General features: G+C 43.2%; 1 protein-coding gene across 1 annotated transcript in view; it reads left to right on the top strand.

Moving 5' to 3' along the window:
- The first annotated feature begins 318 nt into the window (after window positions 1–318).
- Window positions 319–17,274, top strand: part of LOC141982777 (dynein axonemal heavy chain 5-like) — a 272,918-nt gene continuing 255,962 nt past the window's right edge. The window contains exons 1-7 of the mRNA XM_074945122.1: window positions 319–563; window positions 981–1,146; window positions 6,253–6,353; window positions 8,765–8,953; window positions 9,055–9,129; window positions 10,857–10,946; window positions 15,970–16,041. Coding sequence (XP_074801223.1) covers window positions 981–1,146; window positions 6,253–6,353; window positions 8,765–8,953; window positions 9,055–9,129; window positions 10,857–10,946; window positions 15,970–16,041 — 693 coding nt within the window. The 5' untranslated portion in view covers window positions 319–563. The remainder of the gene's footprint in view (window positions 564–980; window positions 1,147–6,252; window positions 6,354–8,764; window positions 8,954–9,054; window positions 9,130–10,856; window positions 10,947–15,969; window positions 16,042–17,274) is intronic.

Raw genomic sequence — 17,274 nt, 5'->3', positions numbered from 1 at the left:
GGGTGGAGGGGGGGAATAAACATGGGGAAATAGTTTTACTTTGTGTACAGAGCACAGGCAATTGCATAATGTAACCTGAAGAGAATACAAAGAATTTCCAGCTCTCTGGGAGGTTGTTTTTAAGAAGAAACACTTCATTGCTGGGATACAGCTAACTATGCCCTCCCATGAGTCAGTGTACAATTCCACTGTGTGTACATATGCTCCATAGCAACAGCACATTAGCAAGTGGGGAGGCTCAAGGGAGCTGTTTGTCTGGAGGTTTCCCTTCTCTTACAGAGAAAATTAAATTACATGAAAAAGACTGATGGGCAATAATGAAATGAAAACCTCAGCAGGCACAGTGGGGAATAGGGAGGGATGAGGTGTCTCCAGGGCTCTGGAGTTCTAGCTGGGTTTGCAAGAATTGCTGTAGCAGCTGAGGAATTCAGAGCGCCCGGGAAGACAGCAAACTCAAACACCTGCTGAGAGAGTAAGCAAGTCTCCCAATTCCCTGTGCCCCAGGCTTCTCTGCAGGACCTGCAACAGAGCTTACAGTAGGAGCTTACGCTCTCCCCAAAAGGGTGAGTTTCTAACTCCAATAATTGCAAATCTGAGCAAGGGATAATGATAGAGACAATCATAAAAACTCTCAGGATAGTTGTCTTAAGGACAAATAGAGAGGGGCTTTTATTGTTTTGCAAACCACCAGTTGGAGTAGTTTTGCAAAACTAAAGCTGTGTGTAGTTTGAATCTAAGTACCATTTTAACTGAATTTGCAAAATCCTGAGATGGAAAGCAATTGGATCAGTGGTTTTGTTTACTGCTTGTCAAAAGTCCCCTGTTCTGTAGTGTTGGATGCTATAAATGGAAAAAAACTTGAAGGTGTAGTAAATGTGCACCTTTCTTTTAACATTACAAGGAGAGTTTGTGAACTTCACTGTCCAGCTGTCAGTCATCTTCTATCTCATTGTCTTTGGTTACTTTGTGTGCTGCTGCAGATGGAGGAGGCAGGGGGATGTGTGACTGAATCAGGGGGAGGAGCTGAGTTCAGCCCTGCTACCCCTGAACCTGCACAGCAAGAAGCAGTCCAAGAACCAAGAGAGGCCTTAGCTGTCTCCAAGCCTGACACTGAGCTCAGTCCGCCTCTAATCACTATCAACAAAGGTAGGGGAGGAAATAATGGGAAATGCTTTATATTGACACTATCTGGGAAATGGTTTTCTAGGAACAAAAAAAGAAACTCACTATTCAATGGAATTTTTCACTTTAAAACAGGCCCCTACAGCTGTAGGGAAGGTAGGGCCTCAATTAACAAAGGCTCAGAATCACAAAGCTCATGGTGTGAAGCAGGGGTGCTGAAAACCCAGAGGTGCAGCCTAACGAGGCAGTGAAGTTGCGTGGCTTATCCTGGAGAAGAGTGAGACTCCTAGGGAGTCTGGCATGCTGAAGGGGTCCTCCCAGAGACTGTTCCAAAGCCGGGGCCATAGCACCGATCCTGTGGATCCATGACAACATTGTTCAGTACTTTCAGTTAAATGATAAAGACAATAAGGTGAGGGCTTCTTTAGGAGACAGGAAAAGCAATATTTAGGAGTTATCTAATAACTAGAGCAAAAGAGGAAAGAGCTCAACAAAAATAGGTAGCAACAGATTCATAGGACTACAGATTAGAAAAAAATGTTGATAGATAACTAATACTGTGGGGAAATTGAATATGCTGATGATAAACATTACTGAAAACCTCTAAGGCGTATATATAACAGAATTTCTATGAGAAAGAAAATACATGTGACAAGTTGTTGGTTCATGAACTTGAAGGGGTTCAAAAGCAGTCTCACCGGTTAAAATGATCAGCAAGAGGAAGTTACACATCCTAGTGAAATATGTGTATTTTCCATTGTAATCATAGTAACTTTCATATTCTAGTTATTCCATATGCTGAAGTTATTAAAACATAACTGGAAGTAGGAGGCTTGCCAAAAATATGTGAGATTGATCATGAAAATTTAGATGAAGAAATAACAGAGGAGTCTTAGAGGCAGTAGCAAGTATGAAAAGTGGTGAAATTCCAGGGTCTAACAGCTTTCCAGCTTAATTTTAAAATGTATTTAGGAGGTATTAGTAGGTTCTTTAATGGATATTATTAATACTGCTATGGAAGCATAGCAGGCTGTGACCCTGAGTCTGCTTCTCCCAGCTAGCCCTTTTTAATTATTTCCATCTTGCTCTGTCCTGACTGGCTGCGAAGCCTCTCAAATAAAATTTGAAACAAAAACCTTCACACCAAAATAATCCTTTTCTCCCCAGGCATTTCTGCTGGGGTGCAGTTTTCCTAATGTTCCTCCACAGTTTGGAGGCAGAGTCAGAACAATTCAGTCTCATCCTCCCTTGCCTGGGAGAGTTTAGTTCATAGTCCACAAAGGAAGTCAACAAGCTAGCATTAATACGTATAACAACCTGTCCTGAACTCAGAGGTCATCAGCCCTGATCCAGCAGTGTACTTAGGCATGTGCTTAGCTTTAACCATCTGAGTAAATCCATTGTCTTCATTGGGACCACTCATACACTTAAAGGTGAGCACATTCTGGAGTGTTTTGCTAGATCAGGGCTAGAGTTCTCAGCACTTTGCAGGACTGTGACCTTATTACTGTTGCTCCTTTGGCCTGAGCAGTTAACAGATATTCTGGACATTGCTCTGCGTCCCCAAATAGTAAGGTGTGGTTTCACCCATGCTCTGCCCCCAGGCTCCTTTCTGCCTGCTTCCCGCTCGTGGCTGGAGTCCAGTTTCCCTGTGGGGTAGCCCCAGCTTGGGCTGTGCCACCCGCCCTCCTTGTGCTCCTGGGCTGGGTGGGCTGCAGCTGTGCTGCCAGCCCTCCCGGTGTTCCTGGGCTGGTGGTGGGAGCTAGCGGCTCCGGTGGGGGGGCTCTGAGCTCCAGTGGGGGGCGTGGAAGGGGCGGGGCCTTGGGTGGAAGGGGTGTGGCAGAGGGCTAGCCTCTCCCACCCGGTGATTCACGTGCTACCCATGGCCATAGGTGCTGACTTCTAATGGCGCTGGTGGGTGCTCGACCCCCCTCTGCCCCCGGCCGTGCCCCACCCCCTCCCGCCCCTTTCCCAAAGTCCCTGACTCAACTCCGCCCCCTCCCTGCCCCTATTCAACTCATTCCCCAAATCCCCGGCCCTGCCTCTTCCCTGCCTCCTTTCCTGAGCGTGCCACGTTCCCGCTCTTCCCTCCCAGAGCTTGCTACAGCTGTTTGGCGGTGGCAAGCGCTGGGAGGAGGGGAGGAGCGGGGATGCCTTGTGCTCAGGGGAGGAGGCAGAGGAGGAGGTGAGGCCAGGGGAGGGGCGGGGAGCTTGGCTGCTGGTGGGTGCAGAGCATCCACTAATTTTTCCCTGTGGGTGCTCCAGCCCCAGAGCATTCACGGAATCGGTGCCTATGCCCATGGCAGCTTGTTTCCATTAGGAGAACTCTAAGCCTGCCTTTCCAGCTACCACTCTGCCCCAAGAGCCACATTACCAGAATTTCTCCTGCTTTTTCTTTGCTTTGTGTCTGCTCTCTGGTTCACTATTTACACATGCCCTGATGGACAGCAGCAACCATATCAATCCCTGGACCCGAGTTTGCATTCACTTTAGTCCTTGGGCAACGGCGTTCATTGTTTTAGCTATCACTAAATGAAGGGGCATTTAATCGATCCCTCATTCACCTGAATGGAAGGTGACTAGCATGACCATCAGCTTCACTTTCTGATTGTCCATAGATCAGACATGTTTGCTAGGAGCCTCCCAACATCGAGCATAACAATATAGTGCTGATTCAGGGCCTCAACACCCAAATGTCCTAATAGCCAGACACACTCACAGACTCTTCCATTCCACAACAGACTCCCTGTCTATTCCAACATACAGCCACCTACCATGCATGCATCCAGTTCTTCACAGTCACACGCAAGCTCAGGGCAACTGCACCTGCATTTCCCCTCAGTGGTCCAGCAAAGGCACCCATTCTCAGGCTTCCAGCTCCCCAGCCTTTGCTTTTCGTGGGTGGAGACCTGTGTCCCTGTCTCCTGACCAGAGTATCTCTAGGTTGAACAGTTCCTTGTCTTCACTGTGTTATTCCCAGCAAAGAAGAGTCTGCCTAAGCAGGCCTGTTTGCCTGTCCCCTCAGTGACAGTACACAGCGTGAGTGCCCACAGTTATAAGTTATCGCACAGCTTTTCCTAAGCAAGCATATTTTATTCTTAAGGTAAAAGCACTACAGAGAAAACATATTAAAACAATAAAAGAACCCCTACCCATGCTAATAAGTTTACCGGAGATCATCCTCCACCCCCCCGGCCAAAGGCTCTGGTCAGAGTGTCAGTCCTTCCAACCGTTCCCTACGAATACCCTCCCCCTGCTGTAGAATGAAGATCTTGTCCATTTGCTGGATCAGATCAAAAGCTCTGAAGCTGTTTAAAACCAGGCTACTTATCCAGAAATCCGCTCTTTGTCTGTTGGTCCCTGGAGAATCCAGTTTGAACAATATATGTGAACCTCTCTAGGAAGGTGGCTTCAAAGGACTGATAACTGAAAGAATTACTTTTGCAGACATCATCCGAGAGCAGTTACATATTATCTCACAATAACACTTGAACAATTACATTTTGAATATTATGGACCCCCAAAGTATTAAACTCAATTCAGTAAGGTTTGTCCAGGATATTGTAGGATATTATTAATTTATCATGTTAAGGTTGTGAGTTAGTGTGACTGTGAGGAAAAGGATTTGCATTGTGGATAATTGTGTTTTGGAAAAGAAAGGAACTTTGTTGTGTGGCTGAGGAGTCTGTGTGTGTATTTGTGTGGTAAGGCATGTAAATGGATGTTGATACTGGTTTACCTGGTGATTTCCTTCATTTTGAATAATTGTGTTTAAAGGAAATGCACTTAAGCAACCTCATGTATGGGAATATTACATCAAGGGAGCAGGAAAAACATATTTTTAATATAAGAGATAGAAAGACCATTCAGAACAATAAAGGATGCTCTATCCAGAAACTGGAATTTTTTAAAAAAGTCAACTTAAAAAAAACGAAGTTCACAGAGTCCTTTTAATTTTTAGAGGGGCACGATTTCAGTTTCTGTCTGTGTTATTTGTCTGGAATCACACAGTACAGGATTCTTTCCCACCAGTGAGATAGAATACTGATGAAGCATCGGTGTATGTTTTTTAAGGATAGCTCTAGGACTGGTAAAAAAAACTTCTGTCAAAACTGAAACAGAAAATTGGGTTTTTCAACTAAACTACAACTCCCATGAGGCACTATATAGGCATTTTGAATAAAAAATGTTTATTTTCAGCTGCAAGGCTGATAATGTTAGGTTTTCAGCCAGAAGTTTTTAGTTTTTGACTGAATTTTTAAATTTTAATTTTTCATCAAAATTTTTCATTGGGGAAAAAAGACGGTATTCCAACTTGCTCTAGATAGCACATACTTGATATATTTCAGTATCCTGAACATATATATGACTGCAAAGTGGATTTTATTATTATTTAATATTGGTATTATGATAGCATCCAGAGGCCCAATCAGGACCAGGGCTTCATTGTTCTAGATGCTGTACAAACATATATGAAGACACAATCCCTCCCACAGCGAGCTTGCAAGACAAGCGACATACAAAGAGTAGTGGGAGACAGTTACAATTAAATATATACATTTACACATTTTCAATTTTCTTCTAATAATAATTATAAGTAGTCCAATTCTGCAAACATTACTTTCCTTGAGGAGCGCTGCACTCCAAATTAAAAGTACTGCTCACAGGGTAAGGTACAATTTGAGTAAGGGTAGCAAAATCAAGCCCAAAGGCATTGATTTCTTAGAGACGCTGTCACAGAGGTAGGTCTTGAGGAGACAGTAATGGCACTATGGATTAGTTCAGGGAAAGTTTTGCATTCTTCCTGTCAAATACATATGCATGTATTTGTTTGATGTATGATGCAGTGTTACAATTTTTTTCAATTAACATGTAACAAAAAAATCTCCAAAATGATTGTGTGTGTGGTACTATTCTGTTGTTAAATAGACACTCCCTCAGTTTCACTTGCACCAAGGAAGGGCTCGCGGATCTATAGTTCCCAGAATTTTCCTGGGTTCCTTTTCAAAGATAGGAAAGTTGCTATAAAGCATCTATCATCACTTGTGATTGCTGGTGTTAAAGATGCACTGTATTGCATCTACAGCCAGTTAATATGAATAACTATAGCTTGCCATTTCTTTATCCTAGATGGTGAAGGAAAGGGCCACAGGCATGGAGGTGCCTTTAAGAAGAAGATCACTGAGCCAGGATCAGCTATAGGAGTGTCATCTTCAACTGCTGCTGTTTCGGCAAGCGATTTCATTTTAAAAGCTCGTCACCTAACTTTTGTCTTTTAACTATCAAAGCTTTTCCTTTACAGATCATTCCTGAAGGGTTCATTGTCAAAATGCAGTTGCTAAATTTGGTACAGACCTGCAAGGTGCTAAGGCCTGGATTCTCAAAGATATTTAGGTGCTTAATTCCCATTGAAATCAATGGGAGTTAGGCACCTGCATACCTTTGAGGATCTAGGCCTAAGTGCCTTTCGGATGATGCCGAGTTCCTTCAGCCTGCTGCAGTTGAATGACCAGCAGTTCCTAGGAAGCCCTCATGACATGTGCAGAAGCAGACCTGTTATTTTCTGTGGTTACAATATTTTTATATTTGGTTTCAGTGTCACACACTGGTTCACCCCTTTTCTTTGTCTTCATAGGTTAAAGATAACCTAGGAAGACTTGACTAAGTGTTTCACAAACAAAGCGAAGGAAGCTTACAATATATTCCAGATAATTCAGCTGAGGAGTGTATCCTCATTCTGCTTTCATTCATGATCTGAATAAAAATGTCAATCTGCTGTATACCTTCTCTGTGTCACAATCCTCACTCACAAAAGAATTTAAAAATATCCTACAGCAGTGGAATTGTCAAAAAACAACAACAACAACAAAACGTACATCAGATGATATATATAAAATGATACTTGATTAGTCACCTAATAACCATATTAGGAGACAAGGAGGGACTGAATTTCCAGTATTTAATCCATCACAGAGATGATAAACTCTTACTGCAGTGACATTATCTGGAGCGCTGTTTAAGAATGGCACCACTAACTGCTCTAAATTAAACATATATACTCCTGTTATACCTCGCCATTATCACTAATAATTATACATTCAAGTGGTAAGTCTTCTGACTCTTGTTGAATGACATTTGGCTTGAGGGATACTGGAATTGGAACTTTCATCCTTGGCATAGTCTAATACAAACCAACAAAATCTGTTACTGGCATGGAAGTCATAGCTGATACGTTGATAATAGAGATGGCTCATGAATAGAAGAATTCTGTGTGGATCAGAAAAATGCTTCTCTTAGAGGCATAACAATAGATTTGCCTAGTAACTAGTTATTTAGCTCCTCTTCCTGTGGTAAGGGAAATGCTTCTGAGAGGTAGGAAAGGATGCTTAGAAATATCAGGACAGATTTTCTGGTGCAAGACTAAAGGGTAGGGGAAAAGATGGCTTTAGGCCACATCTATGCTCCCCAATTCAGTGACCAAGTGGGGATCAACCCAATCTCTGAGGTAATTAAGAGCATGCTAACAGCTGCTATAATTTGTGCCTCAGTGTCCTGTACCCCAAGAGCTGTTCCATTAGCTGGAGATTGCTGGAGTAGAAGGACATTGTGGCTGCATCCCATTTTCCCCAGCTATACCTCCTGCACTGGGAACAGGGAGGAGGGGAGTTGTAAGAGCCACTAAGGCAGCCCATACCACACAAGCAGTCTCCTGCAGATGAAGGGAATGCTCTGGTTGGTGGTTAAGATGGCTGTATGACTGCTTTATGCCAGAGGATCCTACAAACCAGAGGACCTGGCTCATTGGAATGAATCTTTACTTTTCATTTTTCTATGAGGTGTATATTTCCTCTTATAAAATTGGTAAAGATTTGCTATTTATTCCAAAATTTCTTCTTCACCATGTGCTTTCCTCCTTATTATACAGATCTGAAGATTGTTTAAAAATCCTTTGTCTGTGTGGGCTTTTGTCTTTCCATTTCTATTACAGTCCTTCTCTGAGCTACATCTGAAAGCCCAGTTAAACATGTTCCAGGGAGAAAGGAGAGTGAGGATGATGGTGATTTTGCTGTGGAGCTGTTTGTTTCTGTTGAGTAACACTCTTGCATTGGTAGTTCACAGTGCTGACAGTAGAGATGGGCATGGACCAAAAGCTGAGAAATGAACACTTAGAGGTTTGGAAGCTGGATTCCCAGAGTTCAGCATCTATGGATTAGGTCCAGTTTTGACATATGTTTTTATTGTGAATTTAGGTCTGAATACACCTCTATTTCTGGGGTGCAGATGTGAAGTTTTAATTGTACTGGCCCTATAATGTATAATATTTTTGGCTTGGTGAGTTCCCTAGAACTGATGTTCCTCTCTTTTTTTTTTATTTAACTTTTTAATGGTATTTTCTTGTACAATGTTGTAGATATCAATCTATGCAACTATTTGTATTACTGTAAAATAAGAACTTAAAAAACTTTTTAAAATGTGTTAAGAAGCATTTCACTAAGCCAAGTAATGTACCTTCCATCAAATCTCCCTGTTTAAAGAATTTTTGAAACTGTCTTAAAAAGCAACAGCATATGCTGCTTAAATGTTAAATGAGAAAAAGGGTGCTGAAAAATAATATATTTTCTAAAACATTTTTATCTTCTAGCCAAATGGGAAGAAAAATGTAGTGCTGTCCAGTGAAGCTAAGAAAGAATTGGCCAAGCAGGCCAAAGTCACCAAGGAGGAGAGAAGAGCTCAGTTAGACGACAGACACAAGTATTTGATATTAAGATTAGCAGATGGGATAGGCTTAAATGAACAGGAAGTAGAGGACTTTGTTATTTCTGATGAAAAGGTAATACTTATTTTGTATGTATTAAATGCTTCCTAAATTGCCATACATCAGATTTTTCTCAGAATATTTTATAATTAACTAGCACTATAATTTTGTTTTAGTTTCAGCTTGTAGGAGAATTCTTTGCAGAGAGCGGACTTAAAAAGTTACTTTTCTTTTACCAAGATGCATGGCAGGTATGTTTCTAGCATTACTGTTGCAAATAGCAAAGTTAGATTAAAACATTTTTGAAAGGCAATTTCATATTTATCAGAAAATCTTAAAGAGCATTCTCTTACATATACATTTGTATTTTCAAACCATAGGTCTAATTCTGCTCCCTCTGAAGTCACTGGCAAAATCCCCATTGACTTCAGTGGGAACTGGAGCAGCCTCTCTTGATATGGTATGGTACGGTTTGATTCTTAATCTCAGTAGAAAACAGAAGACTCAGAAATGGCCAAAAGAGGAAGTTATCAAGATTTCAAAAGGGATTGACTGTTCACTTTGGCAAACTGTTTACTATGGTAAACTGTTCACTATGATAAGGCACTCAAAAACTAGGGGAACTAATTGTGAAAACAGGAGACTTGGACCAACTATTTCATTCTTCCCCTCTGGTCTGAACCATGCCCAGCTCTAGTGACAGGGAAGCACTGATTCAAAAGAGTAGAAAAAATGAAAAATGTATCAGTTCCTGCTAAATCACAATGGCCCCCATGTTCTCCTCTATTACATACTATGGAGGGGAGCAAAGAAGCAGACTAAAGTAGTGGAGAGAGAGGGAGTGGTGCCCTGTACCATGTTTCTCCCTCCCTGGATGCTTATTAAAGCTCCCCCATTAATAGAGAGGGCCAAATCCCTAACCCCTACTAAGGTGATTTGGTGATGCCAGAGTGGCACAAAGGGACCTTAAAATTGCCCTAAAGGGGTAGCTGAGGATTCCTCCAGCTTACACTGGTTTTCCCCAAGTCCCTTCTGGTCCCCCAATACAGGGAGTATGTTGAGACCAGCTGGAGGCAAGAGGAAGCATTTGGGACTGTGAAGGGGAGAACTGGAATGTGATGCACTCCCTGTCAAAGGGAATGGTCCCTTGGGGATTGTTTTGGCTGATGTAAGTTAGAACAGCCCTGTTGCTGCTCTGACTGGTTCTGAAGACTGATTTGACCACTGTTATCCCAGGATCAATGGAGCTGTGAAGGTACCTTAGCCTCCTTTGCCTCCTTACCACCTCAGCTGCATTCTGTTCACCTGGTGCAGTGTGTAGGTTTGCAGGGGTTGTTTTTTGGGCAGCAAGAATGGTGATGGGGAGCAGTCACAATCTGGCACTACCTGGGGGTCTGGTGGATTTCAGAGCAGAAATCTACACAGCAGTAAATTTTGGTCAGACCTTTGTGCTTCTCCCCTTCTTCAGAGGGACAGGAAAGTAGTGTGTGCAAGCACAGTAAAGGTAGACAATGACAGCACGGCTTGTGTGAGAGCTAAAGTTTTCAGAAGGAGGGATGCAAATGTTCCCTTACACTTTCTCCAAGATCCACAAGGTTGGGCACTAAATTCTCCATGGATCCAGCAGATGTGTAAAGGTTCAGAGCTGTGCTCTCTGCTCTTTCCATGTGGCTTTGAACGATTTGTTCCAATGAAGGAGGCTTGCCTATGAAACATTGCAAGCTAAGTTTTCTGACATTTCCCCCCTCCTCCTCTGAGTTTTTCTGTGAGAGGGGAACTTTAAAACCAATTTCAGGAGGCTTTGATTGTGTACTCGTTATTCAGATAAAACTGAGCCAAGCATTAGGTCTAGAGCTATGGATTCATCTCTGATTCAGAATAAACTATAGTTATAGTTCATACATTTAATTACATAATGATTAATAGTTTCTATGGAATTTTTATTTTACTAACATCTTATTTATAATTTGATTGGCAGCAAAAGTCAGATGTTCCTTTGAGGACAGATGGGTCTTCCCCAAGTTCACTTTTGCGGAAGAAGTTATTTATTACCATGGGTTCTACCGAGGTATGATCCATTTATTCCTTATATTAAATTTGTGAATGCTTTCACGATGGAAAATGTGGTATACTGGTAAGTGCTAAATATTGTGCAATGTTAAAATAGCTTTATATAATTGTTAGATATACCAACATCTCCATAACTACAAATTCTCCCACCAGATTATAAACTGAGACAGGAATTCTACAGGAAAGCTGACTTTGAAGGCAATGATGTTTAACAGGTTTCAGAGCTCATTGTCAGGAGGAGAGCTGGTCAAATAATTCATTGTTAATAGTATTGTAAGTGTTGGAAGTTTTTTTTAAACAAGTGCTTTTAATTCATGAATTATATTTTTCACTATTCCGTCATTTCTAGTTTAGAGGTGGAACCCACAATAAAAAGAGATTTTTGTTCTTTAAAATGTACATATTTTTTGAGAATGTATATTTTAAAGGATAAAAATTTTGTGTATACTTCCAACAAAATAATTTTAGTTTTGATTCTATTCTATTCTATATAGGGAATATCTCCCCCATCACTGTAATATCGGAGCATCTTCTAGTAGTGCACTAAGTGACATTTGGGCTCAGGCTCCGAATAGCAGTTGTGGAGGTAGACAACTTAATTAGTTTTAAGACAGCTGAACAAATTAATGAATGCAGTTTTGTGATGAGGTTGCTTGTGATGGTGGGGAGCAAGGTTCAACAGCTCTGGAGCTCACTTCTAAATTATATCTTATGTTCCTAAAGCTCATGCTTCAGGGTTTCAGCCTGCCACTAGCAGGAGTCAGGAAAGAATCACCCCAATGTATTCTGAGAGAGGTTTTTTATCTTTTTCTTCTGCAGCACCAGGGATGGCCACAGCTGGAGATGGGACATTGGGTGGAGTAGGCCAGGGCTCTGAGGTGGCACCGAGTATTCTCTCTCTCAGATGCTTGGCTGGCTGATTCTTGCTCATATGCTCAGTGTCTAACTGATCACCAGATGTGAGTCAGGAAGGAATTTCCCCCCAGATCAGATTGGCAGTGATCTTGGGGAGGGGAGGGAAGTTGTATTTGTCTTCAGTGTGTGGGTGCAAGTCACTTGGCAGAAGTATCTGGATATATCTCCTTTAACTATTTCCCTGCCATTGTGGGGGCCTTGAGTACTGGTGCATCTCAGTCCCCCCATTCTCTGTCTGTGGCACATAATTGTGGGTTGTAATACTTGCCTCTCGTTTCGATTTGTTGAGTTTAGTCTGTGGGTGCTGGGTGGTGTTGGTGGTCTGTGATATACACGAGGTCAGACTAGAATATCTAATGGTCCTGTTTGACCTTAAACTCTATGACTTTGTCAGGAGGGTCCACATGATCATGTAGTGCACAGCAGGTTAGTGTGGGGTAGATTTACACTTCGGCTTCTTGCAAACTAAGTGTTTGTGTAGACAAGCCCTCAGAAAAGGCATGTTAAAAAAGAGTGTCTTGCACTTGGAGCACTCAGTGGTGAGGTTTGTGATGATCTTTAATTCCTGGGGAACTATATTTCTGGACTTGGAGTACTGAAAGCACCAATTTCTTTGCTCAGCGATTAGAGAATTCTGCTGAACCAGCCCTTCCTGATGGAACTAGAAGAAAGCTCAAACGTTTCATGAAAACCATTGGTGGCTTGGTGCTAACAAGCTGTCGTTTCATACTGACTCAATTATGTTGTACAAATGTAAGGTTATATTTCTAGAACTGATGCCTATATTAGATTACACTTTTGTGTATATATTTTGCAGTGTTTAACAATACAATATGGGAATATGGCCTTATTAGCCCTTATACTTTCTCTGCCGTGTAAATAAGCATTTGTTTAATACAGGTGAAAGCTATATACTGAAAAGTCAAAACTTGAATTCTATCAATTTAAGATTTGTGTAGAGAATTCTGACAAATATGAAAGTATTTAGCTCTGTGTATTGAAAGTAGTATATTTTTATCCATGCAATGCTATGTGCAGGCCACCAGCTCGTAGAGAAGTCTAAACCATGAAAGCTCAGCCTCTTGCACAGATGAGCTTTACCTTATTGCAGAAAGTCCTGCTGTGCCTAAAGAGTTGAGTAATGGTCCTCGTCCCAGAGGTTTAGCAATCTTTTAGATATGCTGTGCCCTGGCCATTGAGTGCCTTCAAGATAAGGACAGAGACCTTGGCTTAACGTTTTATGGGAAGCCAGGGTAGAGTGCTAAGGACAGGTGTGATGGCCTGTGTTGCTGAGGAGATGCACTGCAGTGTTCTCTACTAGTTGGAGTTTCCTAATGGATGATGATTTCATGCCCACAGGGCTGGCCTTAGGGCTGGGCAAACGGGGCCCACGCCCAGGGGGCTGTAGCCAGGAGGTTGCCACAAGGGGCTCGAGCTTCCCTGGATGGCTGTGGCCGGACTCCTCTCTTCTCCGGCCCCTCCCCTGCGCTGGGCTGGGGGGCTTCTCCCGCCCCCCTGGCCTCTCCCTCACTCGCTCCTCAGCCAGCCAGCTGAGGGCTCCGGCTCTGCCCCAGCCCCGGGGAGCCCAGAGCGGCACAACCGGGGCTGGTCACTGGCAGCACAGCCCACTGCTTGCTGCCCAGAGCGGAGCCGAGTCCCTCCCTGCCTGCGGCCCTGCGCTGCTCGGTCTCCGGCGGGTCCAGCCAGGCTGGGGCCAGGAGGAGCGAAACTTCCACATGAGTGGTGTGGGGGTGGGGAGCTGGGAGGCAGGGGGGGCTTAAAGTGACAGTGTGCTCACTGTCTCGCAAACTTCCCTAACACACACACAGAGGCTCTCACACCCACATACACACTGTCTCTCACAGTCCCCCAACACAGAGTGTGTGTGTGTGTGTGTGTGAGACAGTCTCACACTCCTGAACATACACACTGGCTCTCACACAGTCTCACACACACACACTGTCTGTTTCACACAGACTGGCTCTCACACGCCATACACTCTGCCTCTCTCAGTCCCCCAACACAGATTGTCACACACACACACAGAGTCTCACACTCCCCAACACACACTCTGTCACACAGTCCCACAACACACACACACAGGCTCTCTGTCTCTCTCTCTCATACACACTCTGTCACCCATCCACACACACATACTTGTTTTATTATTGTTGTTATTACTGCTTGGTACTTCCTGTCAAAATGCTTGTGGTGAGCCAGGAGTGGCTAGGGGGCTGCAGGAGGGCCATGGGCTCTGACATGATGCAGCCCCCATGTGACAGTGCAAAGCCTGCCTTGAGCCACAGGCCAAGCGCCAGGCACCACAAGCCACGGCAGCAGTACAGAAGTAAGTGTGGCAATACACCATATACCATGCCACCCTTACTTCTGCGCTTCTGCTGACAGTGGTCTAGGAATTTGCTAGTTGTAGCAGTTACGCATTGTGAGGTTATCTGATTAAAACATGACCATGTAGATCATTGTTGCAACCACTGTTATATATTTGCAACAAATCTTGTACAAAATGTGGCATGTATGAAAAGGTCATGGTTTGGTGAATATGTTTATGCTATTCGTATGCATGTATCATTTTTGTGTTTGAAGTTATGAGTATTGGCTCTATACCTGTATTTCAAATGTTTGCTCCTGGGGTAACACCCACAAGGTAGTTACGCAGCACATTTTAAAGGGACTAGTCAAACTAAGTGGCTCATCAAGGGAGACTTAACTCACAGTGGACCATGGGAGACACCCATCTACATTGAATGGACTTTCCTGTGGACATTCCATATGAAGTATATGTAATGGCCCAGAGGTGATGGGGTGGGAGGTGGGGGGAGGAGCCCAGGGAGCCTGTAGGAGCAAAGGGTGAACGTGGGAGGTGGAGGGTGGGCACCAAAATACAAGTTTGCCAAGGGCACCATTTCCACTAAGGCCAGCCCTGCATGCCCAGATATATTGTATTGCTGCAGTCCAGCTGAAAGGTAGCAAAGGCATATAAGCTAAGGTCATGAGTATGGGGTGGAGTCCAACTGGAGATTCATAGAAAGCATTACCCATGGATGCTGCTTTGTGAGAACTTAGGGTCAGTGAAGAAACAAGAACACTCATACTGTGGATTAAATTGTCCAATTATGGATCTGTCCTTTAACCAAAGGTGACTGCATTATGGCTGCAAACTTTCAAAGTGCTTTCCTCAACTCACCATATGAAAAGGAGGGAGGGAGAAAGAACAGAAGGGAGAGAAAGGAGTGAAAACATCCCTAGAATCCAAAACCTTTCTAGAAAACTGAAGTTTTTTGTTTCCAAAAAACTTTAACAAAATGTCATGTAAATTGTAATGGAACAAAATTTTCATTCAAATTTTCTGACTGGAAAATAAAACATTTGGACAAAAATCAATATTTTCTTGCGGAATTTTTTTTCACAAAACCACATTTTCTGACAGAAAAAACTTTTGTGCAAATATTTTTGACCATCTCTAGTTGCATATGTCTGTATGGTGTCTAGTGCAGTCAGGCTCTCATCTTTGACTGGGGTTCCTAAGTATTACCATAATATAAATAAATAATAAAGAGAAACATGAAGCACAGAATTTTATTCAGATTTATAAGATTTTCATTTTATTTGTAAGCTCATTTAGCTGTAGATACTTGTAATTTATCCGAGTGTTGTCTGAGAAACTGATAGTGCAGTTTGCCCATGGTTCTAATCCACCAGGAAGGAAAAAGCTGATGTTAGACATTTAAAAATGTATTTGGATTGAAAAAAATACACTTTTAGGGATTTTTTAAAATTAAACAAATGGAAGGAAAGAATATTCCAAAATGGTTCATTCTGGCCTAAAAATACAATGAATCTATGAAAGTACTTGAAATGCTTGAAAATTGAACTTTTCCTCAGGTATGTTCAATGAAATAATGCCAGCTGAGAAACAAAGCTGAGTGATTGATATTTGAGAACCAGTTATTTGCCTATAAATGTACAGTAGTTTCAGGAAATAGTTTGTTAAATATTTTTTTGAGTAATTTAGTTTTTGTCTCTTTCTAATTTGTTGAGTATATTATTTTTACTTGTATGTGTATTATATCTGTCTTTTTTTACAGGGCTTAACAGGAACTTGTGCATTTTTTCTAAGGACTACAGATAAAGCAATAACTACTGCAAATATCTCTCAGGTCAGGCAAAAATCAGATAATGTTTACAGCTTGCTTAAAATTTTGGATTTGATCCTACAAACCTTTACTCACACAACTAGTCTCAATGGAGTCAGATAAAGCAGCAGGGAGTATTTGCATGAAAAGGGCTACTTGGATATGTTAGGATGTTCCTTTATGATCTGGAAAAATATTTACAGCCTGGCAGTGTTCTGATGTGAATAATTATGCAGGTAGCTATTCACAGGATTTATGATGAACATCAGCAAAGGTGTAATGACCCATTGTATGAGTAACATTCCCTTATTTTCCTAAGTGAAAATGTAAAATTCAATAGAGAAATGTTTAAGGGCCTAAATCTGCAGACTTTACTCATATGACTAATTCTTACTCGTGCAAGTAACCCAAATAAAGTAAATGGGGCTGATCACATGAGTAAGGGTTGTGAGATGAGGCCTAAGTCCAGAATCATAATCAGAGTATTAAGGAAGGATACTTGGGATTCAGGCCCAGACGTCTAAGCCATGGTGAGCAAACTTTTTGGCCTGAGGGCCACATCTGGGTATAGAAATTGTATGGCTGGCCATGAATGCTCATGAAATTGGGGGTTGGGGTGTGGGAGCAGATGACAGCTCTGGCTGGGGATGCAGGCTCTGGAGTGGGGCCAGAAATGAGGAGTTGAGGGTGCAGGAGGGGGCTCGGGGCTGGGGCAGGAGGTTGGGGTGCAGGCTCTGGGGTGGGGTTAGGGATGAAGGGTTTGGGGTGCAGGAGGGGGCTCCAGGCTGGGACCAAGGGGTTCGGAGGGTGGGAGGGGGATCAGGGCTGGGGCAGGGGGTTGGGGTGCAGGAGGGGCTCAGGGGTGCAGGCTTCGGGTGGCGCTTACCTCAAGCAGCTTCTGGAAGCAGCGGCATGTCCCCCCTCTGGCTCCTACGTGGAGGCACAGCTAGGTGGTTCTGCATGCTGCCCCATTTGCAGGCGCCACCCACACAGCTCCCGGAAGCAGCGGCATGTCCCCCTCCAGCTCCTACGGCCAATGGGAGCTGCAGAGCCAGCACTTGGGGCGGGGGCAGTGTGCAGAGCCCCCTGGATTCCCCTATGTGTAGCAGCCAGACAGGGGACATGCCGCTGCTTCCGAGAGCCACGTGGAGCCGGGCAAGCCCCAGACCCTGCTCCCCAGCAGGAGCTCAAGAGCTGGATTAAAAGGTCTGACGCGCTGGACATGGCCTGCGGGCTGCAGTTTGCCCGCCCCAGTCT

Source organism: Natator depressus, chromosome 2, assembly GCF_965152275.1.
Source record: "Natator depressus isolate rNatDep1 chromosome 2, rNatDep2.hap1, whole genome shotgun sequence".
In the NCBI taxonomy this organism is placed as follows: Eukaryota; Metazoa; Chordata; order Testudines; family Cheloniidae; genus Natator; species Natator depressus.
Note: the sequence above shows the minus strand (reverse complement) of the source record. Positions and strands in the feature narration are given on the sequence as shown.